The sequence below is a fragment of the Juglans microcarpa x Juglans regia genome, chromosome 7S (assembly GCF_004785595.1).
Source record: "Juglans microcarpa x Juglans regia isolate MS1-56 chromosome 7S, Jm3101_v1.0, whole genome shotgun sequence".
NCBI classification, from domain to species: Eukaryota; Viridiplantae; Streptophyta; class Magnoliopsida; order Fagales; family Juglandaceae; genus Juglans; species Juglans microcarpa x Juglans regia.
Window position 1 is genome coordinate 7,618,187 of NC_054607.1, and position 12,902 is coordinate 7,631,088.

A 12,902-nucleotide genomic window follows, 5' to 3' on the forward strand; every position below is an offset into this window, starting at 1 on the left:
GGAACATTTATTTTGGTTGGCTCTTAGAATATTTTGGATTTTTTTGTTGTTAGAATGATGTGGATATCAGGATATGGATGATATCATGATGGGAGTACATGTCAAAATAGAATTTTCTTTTAATTTTTATGGATGATGGATGGTAGGTTGATATGTGAATGTTTATTGTAGTGATTAGTATTTAGTTGGATGTGGATATCAGGATATGGATGATGAGAGTATATGTAAAAATAGGATTTTTTTTTTTTTTACTTTTTGAATGCATGTTAGTATATTACTTATTTTATTTAGTTGTATTTTTTGTTATAATCAAAAGTTTAATTAGTTTAGATTGTAATGTTGAGAAAATTGAAATTTAAAAGTCCACAATTTTTTTTTTTAAAAGTAGGTCAAATATGAAGTTAAAAAAGATTAAAAAAAAAAATCAAAAAATCCGACTCTACTCCGACTCTGCTCCGACAAGTCGGAGTCGGAGTCGGAGCGGATTTTGCACATCTCGGAGTCGGAGTCGGAGGTCGGATTCGACCTCCGACAAAATCAGAGTCGGAGTCGGAGTCGGAGGTTGGGCCCTCCGACTCCGAAACAGGCGGTGCTCAGCCCTAGTCAAGCTTCAGCCTGGATGGGTTTTAAACCCATTTTCACACCATCTAATCAAATGACACGTAGACATTCCGTAGAAATTCTCATTACACCTGCATATACCCAAAACGTCTCCCCCCCTTCCTTCGCCCCCCCCCCCCCCCCCCCCCCCCCCCCCCATCTGCAAGAGTTCCATCTCCATCCCCCCACCCCAGTTCGATTAATTCCCTGTTTTCCCCTCATTTCAAATTTCATTATAAATTTTATTTTATAAAGATACACTTTTTCAAAATTTTTTGAAAAATATCATGTCAATCTCTATAAATTGGACTATTACAAAATATGTCAAAATGGGTATTTGGCTTGGCTGGGAATGGGGAAAAGCAGCACATGCACATGGGTAGCATTCATTTCGATGAGGCGGGCAAGTAATTACATCGCAAAACACATGGAGCCATGTGGGTGATTAAACCCTCCATTTAAAGTTTTCCAAGAGCATCAGTGACTGTAGTGGGATCCGATCGAGCACTGTTCGAAGAATTACCGTTCAGAACTTTTTTTTTTTTTTTTTTTCTGGGGTAGGGGAGACCATTCGCATTCAGTCGGCTGATCCGTCCTCAATCTCTTGGTGGTAACGAGTGGTGGGATTATTTTTTTCGATAACGTTGAGGTATTGGTGGGAGAGGGAGCTTCGGCGGGAGGGAGCTTCAAACAGAAGACAATTTTGCAGGGACTACCTTCCATCGACGTCGAGCGCAGATGGGGAGGGAGAGGGAGCTTTGACTTCGTGCTTTTTTTTTTTTTTTTTTTTTTTTTTGGGCTTTAGGGCTTCTTGAATCTTGCAGATGGGAGAGGGAGGAGAGAAAGGAGGAGGAGACGTTTTGGAGTGTACGCAGTTGCAATGAAAATTTCTATAGAATGCTTATGTGTCATTATTTTATTGGATGGTTGTGAAAATGGATTTTGAACTTGCCCGGTTTGAAGTTTTTTTTTTAAATAAAAAAATATGATATTAGTTAAATTTTAAAGATAAATCTTAATGAGAATGCTATAAACCAGATCAAGATTTTAAAAGCAAATCGGAAAATCTAATCTAGCATCGCATAATTTCTTGACTCGTAGTTGAGAAAAAAGTGGTCATTGAAGATGGTAGGGCTGAGCATCGACAGTTTCGGAGTCGGAGGGCCCAACCTCCGACTCCGACTCCGACTTTGTCGGAGGTCGAATCCGACCTCCGACTCCGACATGTAGAGAATCCGACTCCGATCCAACTCCGACTTGTCGGATTGGAATCGGATTTTTTGACTTTTTTTTTTAAATTTTTTTTGAACTTCATATTTGACCCACTTTAAAAAAAAAATTGTGGTCTTTCAAATTTCAATTTTCTCAAAATTACAATCCAAACTTATTAAACTTTTGATTATAATAAAAAATACAACTAAATAAAACAAGTAACATACTAACATACATTCAAAAAATAAAAAGAAAGTCATATTTTTACATGTACTCCCATTGTCCATGATTTCATATCCACATCCAACTAATCACTACAATAAACAAAGGCACCGTATACGAAATGAAGATTAAAAAAAAAGCACCGTATAGTTACTATAGTATACTATTATAATTACTATGAATCTATTTTTAATTATATTATATATATGATATATATTATTATATATGAATATTAAAAAAAAAAAGGCACCGTATATGAAATGAAGATTCAAAATATAGTATTACTATTTTATATATAATATAGTATTAATATATTATACTATTAGTCTATTACTATATCTTATAGTATAATTACTAATACTATAGTATCATACTATTAGTATGTTAGTGATTTAATATTATATATATTAAATCTCTAATCTCTTATACTTGATATATATATTACTATATATAAATATTAGTAATACACTAATAGTATTAGTTATACTAGTAGTGACATTAGTTATACTAATAGTTATATTAGTATTAGTTATTATTAATACTATATATTATACTAATAGTGATATTAATACTATATATAGTTATAATGATTAGTATAACTACATTATTTTAGTTATAGTGATTTAACATAACTATATTAGTATAAGTTATAGTGAATCAATGATTTAGTGTAGGTATAATACTATAAGTTATAACTATAGTCTATAATAGTATTAGTATAAATATTAGTATTAGTTAAAGTGGATTACTAATAGTATTAGTATTAGGCCATAAATCTAATTAATATACTAATGTATATTAGTATTACTAATATATTTATCAAAAGGAATATGTTGAGAATTTATTAAGTCAAAAAATATAATTAATACAAGATATTGTTATATAAAATTTATATGAATAATACTTTAGTTATTATTCATTAGTATTATATGTTATTCTAAATTTATAGATTAGTGTTTATCCATTAGTATTACATGTTAATGTTATTATGCATCTTAGTGTTTATAGTATATTATATATACATTAGTATTACATGTTATTATATTTATACATTAGTAATTTAGTGTTACAACTTACATGTAACATGGTAGTAATATTATAAATTTGTAATAGTATGATATTTACATATAGTCATACACTAAACTATTATTATTTATTAGTCAATTTAGTCTATATATTATAGTATAAATATATTATTTAACTAGTATATTATTGAGTTTAACTAACTATATAAGATATAGTTGTATAAAATTTAAATGATTAATATATAGAAAAACACATATATTTTTTATAAAATATGTATAAAATCGAAGGCGGAGTCGGAGGACCAAGTCGGAGGCGGAGGCGGATCGGAGCGGAGTCGGAGTCGGTTCTTCAATGACTCCGACTCCGACTCCGACTCCGACTTCCAATAGGGAAAAAACTCCGACTCCGACTCCGACTTGTCGGAGTCAGAGCGGACTCGGAGCGGAGCCGGAGCGGAGTCGGATTCGGAGTCAGATTGTCGGATTTTTGCTCAGCCCTAGAAGATGGGGATGGCACTTCCAATGGTAGGGGCGGTGACGAGTTGGTGCACAAAAACCGAGATGTGCAAAGGAAGAAAAGGAGTACTGATATACCTAGGGAAACATGGGATATGTATATTGTTTGGGGGGGGGGGGGGGGGTGGGTGGTGTGATTGAAGGTTGATGCAAACGGTTGATTTGGTTGGTAGGGCTTGCTACGATTTTGACAGGAGTAACGTTAGGTTGAAATTTTAAACAGATAAATTTTTACATCATTTATAAAAATTTTGATCTCATTAGAAAAGTTATTATTTTTTATATTTTTTCAATATCAGCTCTACTTTTTTATAAAGATTTATATTAAATTTTTCTATTTAAAATTTGTATAAATTATTTTTTTTAAAGATTCTTCTTAAAAGGAGAAGTCTTAAAAAGAAAAGAGGGATCAGTTCTTTTTAGGCTATAGTAAAAACTAATTAGTTCCCCTAAGATCATGCAAGTTCAATATTATACCCACAAAGTAATGGATATTTCCTTTCTAACTCCATGTTCATTTTTTGACCTCCTGATCTAGTAAAAATCCTAGATCGTCTCTTAAGCCAAATCTGGATTAATATATATATATATATATATATATATATATATATATATAGCAACTCTACAAACCCTAATGCATGTGTATTCATTGATTAGAGATCCCCGTAGCTGCTCAGGGCAAATATGATTTCTCAAATAAAATTTCATCAAAATCAAATTTTCAATATTACTTTGAGATAAGTGGACTTGAACCGCTGACTAGTAATGACAATTCGTTTTTACGGGTCGTGTTCATGTTATGTCAAGTATTAGACTATATAAGTCAATCCAATTGCAACTCGCGGTTTAATTAAATGAGTTAGACCCTAAAACCCTAACCTAACCAATATAAATAACGGGTGACACAACATAATTCGCTTAACTCGTTTAGTAATTAAATTTTATTGGGTTGACCTGGACACACCCATTTAACCCGTTTCAGTCCATTTAACCTATTTAATCAATTTCATATAAATGAGTTGAGTTGATCCAAATTTAACTCCACATTAAATTATTTATTTAATCTCTATATAATAATAAAATATTATTAATTTAATAATTTTTTATTTAATTTATATCTCTACTAATTAAATGTTAATAATAATTATATTCTATTTAAATTAATATTAAAAAAATCATATTTTTAAAAGTAATTTAATATTAATAACAAAAAATATTTGATTAAACTCATTTAAAATTCTATCTAAATTTCTTAATTACAAAGTAAATAGTATTTTTACTTGGAATAAAAAATTAATATTTTAATATTTATTTGAAATGAAAAATTAATATTTTAATATTTAATAAATCAATTATAATTCTCCATATTTAACACTGTAATAAAAATTTAAATTATTTTAAATTTATCTAATTTAATATGAAATATTTTTGACATCAATTATACAAATTTTAACCAACCTCCTCTCATTTGATCAAGCTAAGAAGGACGCTCTTATAATGTTTGATGGGTTTCCCTCTATACTTTTCAATTTTATTAACACGAGTTGTCTAAAAAAAAAAAAATAGCCGTAAAAAGAAATTAGAAAGAGACTATCTTGAGAGAACTTCTGGCTAGGTATTCACTATTCATTAGCAAGAGATAAATTTTAAATATTAATAATATTCTCAAATGCGTGATTTCATTTGAATAAAAATCAATTTAAAGAGTTAAATAATAAAACAGTCAATATGATTTGGTTTTTAAATGAATTACTCCCTAACTCTTAAAATGAACTGTTTCATGTCATTATGATATTCTCAACTTTTTCATTCTTCATTGCAAATAGATAAAAGTAACGTTAGAGATAATAATTAGTCTCAAATGTATAAATTTTACGCAGTTATTTTATAAAAAAATAAAAATAAATCCAATATAAAAGATTTGTGTAAAACTTGTAGTATTAACGAAACTCACAAATTACATGATCGCCAATAAAAATTTGTCATATTTCATTTTACGCCACGGATACATCTACGTGTCACAATAAATAATAAAAAATGAAAACTATTTTGAAAAAAGCTAAAAAAATCTAAAATTTAAAAAATAAAATAAAATCTTTAAAACCCGAGACCCAAATTAAGTTGGGGACCAAGTCTGACGTGCAGTTTTTATTTTTTAATTTATCTTTAGATTTTTTTATTTTTTAAAATCATTTTATTTTTATTGTTTATCTATTTTGACCTGTGGACATATGTGATATGTGGCACATTCTTATTGACGATGATGTAACTAATTAATTATCATCCATGTGAATAAATTGATCGTTAATTGATCTATTAAATTTGTGATAGAAAAAAATCGAAATATTTAAAATTATTTATATTCAAAAGAGAGAAATCTCGCTAAATAATTAAACCAAAGATTTTTTGTTTTCTTTTTGCAAAGACAAGAAGTTCTTTTGAAGTTACGAGTAATTTCCAAAATATTAAGGTATGAATAAGTGTCAGATGACACTAAATTATTTTAATCTCAACCAACAGTGAACAGACTCTTACATTTTCAAACTTCAGAAAAAAAAAAACAAACAGACAAACACACAAAACCGAAATTATTCGACATAGATCGACTCGAAAGTCGAAACAAACGCTTCAAACTTCAAAGGTTGGAGGATATATATGTTCCTCATCAACCGGAGATCTCAATGGGTTTGACCTCAGGCTTCTTCTCCTCCTCTTTAGGAACAGTCACAGTAAGCACCCCATTCTCCATACTAGCCTTGACCTGATCCAGCTTCGCATTTTCCGGCAGCCTGAACCGGCGGAGGAACTTGCCGCTGCTTCTCTCGATACGGTGCCACTTATCGTTCTTCTCCTCCTGCTCTTTGCTCCTCTCTCCGCTAATCTGCAGAATTCTTCCATCTTCAACCTCGACTTTCACTTCCTCCTTCTTGAGGCCCGGGAGGTCAGCATGGAAGACATGGGCCTCTGGGGTTTCCTTCCAGTCGATTCTTAAGTTGGCCAACGCAGCGGTTTCGCGTGCTGAGGGAGGGACATTGGCAACGGCGGAGGAGAGGAGTCCATCGAAGGGATCCCACAAATCTAGAGAAAATGGATCAAACACGTTTGTTCGACGACCACCAAAGAGGCTGGGAACGAGCGACATGTCTGGAAACTTTGGAGCGAAGGAAATCTTGACAAGGGAAAACCAGATACAGATAAGAGCTTTTGAGCTGCGATGAATTTCGAGTTGAAATCAAGCTTGGTGAGCACCCTATATATAGGTCCCGGAAGAGGGTTCTGTTTTCTCCATGATAGGGAAAAAAACAGAGAGGGAAAAAGAAAAGAAAAAGAATGAAACTTCTAGTGTCCTCGTAGAGGTTCTCATGATAACAGTCTTCAAAGTCATCATCAACGGGGTAGGATTCAGAAAAAGCAATAGTTGAATGCCATCCCTTTCTACAATCTTCTATAAACTTCGTCCACAGAGACCCACAAAATCCAAAAAAGTATTTGGAATTGCTAAATATATAAGATATAAGTTGTTTCAGTGAGATAAGATCTGAAATTTATGAATAATAATAAAATTGTTTAAATTATAACGTCTAATGGAGTTTTTGAAAATGAGAAAAAAAAAATAAAGATATTATAAATTTAAAATATTATTAGAATATAATTTTTTAATATAATTTTTATTTTAAAATTTTAAAAATTAAATTATTTTTTATATTTTATTTAAAATTTTAAAAAGTTATAATGATCAAGTAATAATTAGATAAAAAAATGTTAAGAAATTAAAATTTGAAAATTAAAAAATATTTATATTTGAAATTTTAAATAGTATTTAGATGTTGAGATGGATAACAGTCATGAAAGTCTTTCCCAAAATACCTATTTATGAGACTGTACAAAAAAAATATCATTTAATTATAACTACTCACTCTAAAAATTTAATTTATACCCAATTTACATTTATTTATTACGATATGTACCATGATCTCCCTTTGAAACTATCTGTACATTTTGACTCCCTACGTCATATCACGGCTGATTTCGTAATGAGCAATACCTAACTTTGCGCCCGGCATGTACGTACCAAACATCCTCTAGCATCAGCCTATAGAGGTGCTACGAGATCGTATCAAGAACATTACCGCCTTGGCCAAGCCAACTGTCACCCAAAAAGACCAAAACCTTCAGGAATATTCTTGCGACTGGCAAATCTGTCATTTTTACGGCTGTTGTAACCACTTTTGATTCTCTTTTCTTCTGTATATTCTCATTGCCCTTACTTGTAACAATGAGCCTATATAAACGAACGAATGACACTGAATACATACAATAGAAAATATTCATAGAACATCATATCGTTCCTTTCTTTTCTCTCAGTTTTAACTTCCAAACCGAGAGCCTAGCGGCAGCTCTAGCATTATTCATAAAAAAAAAAAAAAAAAAAAAAAAAAAAAAAGGAGCATCCGCAAAATAATTAAGCTCCTGATCTTAAAGTCAAGTAAGTTGGTGGTTGTAATCTACTGATCCATAGAACTAAAGCCCACCCAGAACTTAGAACAAAGAGATTAACCGAGCAACCTGGTTTCCTTGCAAACCCAAATAAATGGGTTGGGAAATGGATCAAAGCCTGCAAAAGGAAACGAAGAAATGAATGCAAAAACAAGAAAGAAACACAATAGACATATGAGAGTTTTGAAGAAATCGCTGTGTTTATTATAGAATATTCAGAGAGTTTTTTATTCGATGCTTCTATATATTGAATGAATATTTGTCTATTGTTATCTAAAGAGAACAACAGAGAAAGATAAATAAGTAGGAATTTTATTTTTTGTTAAGATATCCATTGGTGCATGATATTTATCCGTTATAAATCTACCGTCCAATATATATATATATATATATATATATATATATATATATAATTTTTCGAAATAAACATACAAGTTAGATTCCTGTCTATGCTCTTGTTTGGTTTTTTTAGTTGATTTTATTTTTAAAAAAATAAAATAGAAAATGTGAGACATGTAAACAAATTAGTATTTATCTCCTCTCGATTCGATCTCTTGACAAATGATCAATAAGCTTGTGCGCGCATCCAAACCAAATTTTTTATGTAACAGTCACAGGTGGGTAGTCCCGGGCGGTATCCGCCTAGCTATATGTATATTAGCCCATGACGACATTTTGTTTATTAGAAAACGACGTTTGGAATTTGGGAGTTAATTTCCTCCCCCGTCTTCTGATCTCTCTCTCTGAAGTCCTAGCTTTCCTATTGTTAATATCCATCGTCACTTGTGATTGTTACAGAAGCTGCTGACCGTTACAGTCACAGAAGCCTTATCTTTACTTGTAATGGTTTTTTTAGAAACTGTTTGAAATCATAAGAAAGATTTTGTTGTAGACCGAGAAGAGAATTTTAGGGAAGTTTCTTACTGGGTGTCGTCTTTTTGATAAGTACTTTCTTATTGTTCTCAGAAAAAAAAAAACAAAAAAGAAATTAAAAAACAAAAAAAAAAAAGGTCAAATTCTTCAGTTTAAGAATCCATAATTTTCCCAATAACATTAGCAATTTAGTGGTTATTAAGTTTTGTCAATAACATTAGCAATTTAGCAAATCATGCTATCATATTTGAGTCTAGCTTGTGTTCGATTATAATAGCTTATGTTGCTTGTTCATTTGATTTCTATTATATTTTTCTCTATTCTTTTAAAACGTATGGACGATAGTTTTAACACAATGGTGGTGGTTCTTTTTTTTTTTTTCTCTTTTTTTTTTCTTTTTTAATAAAAGGGATCACATTTCATTCATAACAAAGAACATACAACGTTAATAGCTCCCCAACACACTTTTGTGGTTGACATAGTCTAGTCCAGACGACAGATCTCTAAAGACCTAGGTCTAAAGGATCCGTTGTGCACAACTTTGTCCCTGACAAAGAAATAGTAACCAAATGACAAAACCTATACTCCGACTACGCGGAGTAGGGTGCACCAACCCCATACACAGCCTAAGCGGAGATGAGACATCACACCGTTTGGACCAAGGTCCGAAGGGACAACATTTTTGAATTTCTTATTTTTTCAAAAAAGAAAAACAGGACACGAAAAATAAAATACAAGGAAAAACACTGTAACAACAGAAAAAGCAATGCTCCACGCGGCTGCGGTGGCGCGTGCCCTAGGAGATACAGACTATCGATCTTGGAGGTTTCGGACTCACAGACCCCAGTGGCGCCGTGCGTGACCACGGCAGAGGGCCTTCTGGCGTCGCGCGAGAGCCACTCGCTGAATGTCTCCGAGATCTTTTGGCTGCGCGTGCGAGCTACTCGGCGCTCTGATTGGCGCCGCCTTCGGAAGTCTTGAAGATCAGCGACTGGGCAACGCCATGGAGAGGCGTGTGCTGATCAATAGTCTCCGGACATCCAAGATCCACGACTCTCCCTTATTTAGCCTGCAAAACACAATAAACACAACAAAACACAAAAAAAAGAGCACTACACAGAGGGGACAGTGGGGGAGGGAGGGAGGGGGAAGGAGCCGAAGCTCCCAAGTGGTGGTGGTTTTTGTTCTGCTCATATATAGTTGGATTTGGAGGAAAACATTGCTCCTTAATGCCTTCATCCATAGAGACCGAAAGTCTAACACCATCCCTCCCTTTCATCCATAATGACATCCAGAAAGGCTAGCAATCAGTTTATGGTATGAGATCATTTTACAAAGGTTGATGCTATTGAATCAATTGACCTTAAAGCCTAATGCAACTATTATTCAGCCAATTTGGATGTCATTATAAGAATGACACTTCATCATTGACAAACCATGTAAGCTTCCACTTCCAAAACTGCCAGAATAAAAAAAACCCACGCCACTAATCACAAGAAATCACCAACTTAGAGAATGAGACTGAACAAGATTCCATTCATAAATCTTCTAGAGAATTTTTGAGGAATTATCAACCTTCAAAAACAGAACTTCCAAGATTCATCCACTGCCTTCTTCATTCCCTCCTTCTGCTTGTAAAGCTGCAAAATACTACAATCCCTCCCAAAGTACAATGTTTTGTACTAAACACACTCAACCAAAAGAAAACATAATACAGTCTTATTACAAGCTAAACACATTGTATCATTAAAACAAAACCCAACTCCAAAATGCAAGATACACATATAAAACGCACTCTTCCCTTCTCTATAGAAACAAATCATTTCATTAACTTCTTTATTCTTCATCTTCACCTTTGACCGTTAATATCGTTGAAGCTTCCCTCAATAGTAGACCTCTACCACCGACCTCCACCACTTCGAGGCCTTGTTCAAGCACTCGTGACAATTTTCACCACTTCAAGGCCTTGCCCACAAGGCACTCGTGGCAATATTACAAAATCGTTCCTACCAAATGGGGATAAAGAGCCCTAAGCTTCCATAACAACTCCCAAGAACTATCTTCAATTGGTGCCCTAACCCCTTTAATCAATACTTCAGTTGAGGCATGATTTGCCACTTTCCTCATTCTTCTCTCAAGTATGAGCTCAGGTTCAGGCTACACATTTCCATCATTGTCCACTTGAGGTAGAGGGGAAATTTGATCTCCAAGCTTCTTTTTCAAGAAAGATACATGAAAAATAGGATTTATTCCAGCTGAGGAAGGTAAGTCTAATCTGTAGGCCACCTTACCAATCCTCTTAAGAACCTGAATAATATCTAGGAGCCAGCTTCATATTTCGCCTCATTGCCACATACTTCTGTCTATAGGGCTGCAGTTTAAGGAAAACCCAATCACCCACTTCAAAAACCCTTTCAGTTATTTTCCTATTAGCGTATTTTTTCATTCTATTTTAGGCCTTTTGCAAATTCTCTCTTAAAAGAGATAACACATCATCACGTGATCTCAATTGCTAATCTACTATAGCATTAACAGTGGTGCCTAGGACATATGTCAGCAACTTAAGAGGAAGAATTCTATAAAGTGCTTGAAATGCAGACATACCAATAGATGAATGCATAGTAGTGTTGTAACACCACTATGCCATTGGTAACCAAGCACTCCAATTTTTTGGTTTGGTGCCAATATATTTCTACACATTTATTCAGGCTTCAGCTTGGCCATCAGATTGAGGATGATAGGCTGAGCTGAAGGCCAAATTAATTCCTTGCATCTTAAACAATTCTCTCCAAAACAGGCTGGTAAAGACCACATCATGATCAAATACTGTGGATTTAGGCAAACTATGAAGCTTAAAAACTTCAGCAAAGAACACCTCAATAAAATCCAAATTTGGTCAATTTGTCTACCACAATCTGCCATTGGAAAGAAGTGACCAAATTTGGTCAATCTGTCTACCACATTCAAAATTACATACATACCATTAGAGGTTGGGAGGCCTTCAATAAAATCCATAGCAATGTCAAGCAAGGAGTATGAGGAATAGGCAAACGTTGGAGTAGTCCGACTAGAAGCACTATTTCATGCTTATTCATTTGAAAGATTTGGCACTCCCTAACTAATCTCCTGATATCCTTCCTCATATCATGCCAATAAAAATCAAGCCTAGCCCTTTGTAGAGTTTTGTGGTACACAACATGACCTACCTCTGGGTTATGGTGGATATACTGCAAAACTTTCTGCTAGAATAGGGATGGGGTACTATAACCAGCTTACCCTTTCTTAACAAAAGATCCCGCTGCAAGGAATACTCATTAGAACTTTGATCCCCTTGTTACAATGCATTGGCAATACTGTTAAGATCATTAGAAAGAGCATAACTCTCCTTAAGCTCATACAACCAAACAAGTGTAGGAAAGGATATGAGAGCTAGTGTAGCTAACTCATCTACCATTTTCCTTGAAAGAGCGTCTCCTGCCTTGTTGTCCCTACCCTTCTTATACTCAATTCTGAAGCCATACCCCATAAGTTTGGAAATCTATTTTTGCCTAAGCCTCAGTTGCTACCTTTTGCTCTAATAAGTGCTTCAACGCTTGCTGGTCAGTTTTGATCTTGAAAGCTTGACCTAGCAGGTATGGTCTCCATCTTCCCACTCCACATACCAAGGCCAGAAGTTCCTTCTCATACGTGGATAGTAATAATGCTTTACCTTTTTAAACCTTGCTAAAGAAGGCTATTGGTTGGCCTTCTTGCATCAAGACAACACCCAATCCAACTCCTAATGCATCACACTTTATAGTGAATTCTTTTGAAAAATCTGGCAGCCTTAACGCAGGAGGCTGAGATACAGCAACCTTCATATTTTTAAAAGCTTCTTCAGCTTCCACAGACCACGAAAAGGCATTTTTCTTCAATAACTCAGTCAGTGGTGAAGCTATAGAACCGTAGTTTGTAATA

The 12,902-nt window shown here is 33.7% G+C and overlaps 1 protein-coding gene across 1 annotated transcript; it reads right to left on the minus strand.

Moving 5' to 3' along the window:
• Positions 1–6,084: 6,084 nt before the first annotated feature.
• On the minus strand, positions 6,085–6,911 carry LOC121240633 (17.4 kDa class I heat shock protein-like). The gene has a single exon (XM_041138121.1). It carries the CDS (start codon positions 6,715–6,717, stop codon positions 6,241–6,243), a length of 477 nt encoding a protein of 158 aa, XP_040994055.1. The 5' UTR covers positions 6,718–6,911; the 3' UTR covers positions 6,085–6,240.
• Positions 6,912–12,902: the final 5,991 nt, after the last annotated feature.

Coding starts and splice junctions, on each gene's coding strand:
- LOC121240633 (XM_041138121.1), bottom strand. CDS start 6,717: ATGTCGCTCGTTCCCAGCCTCTTTGGTGGTCGTCGAACAAACGTGTTT.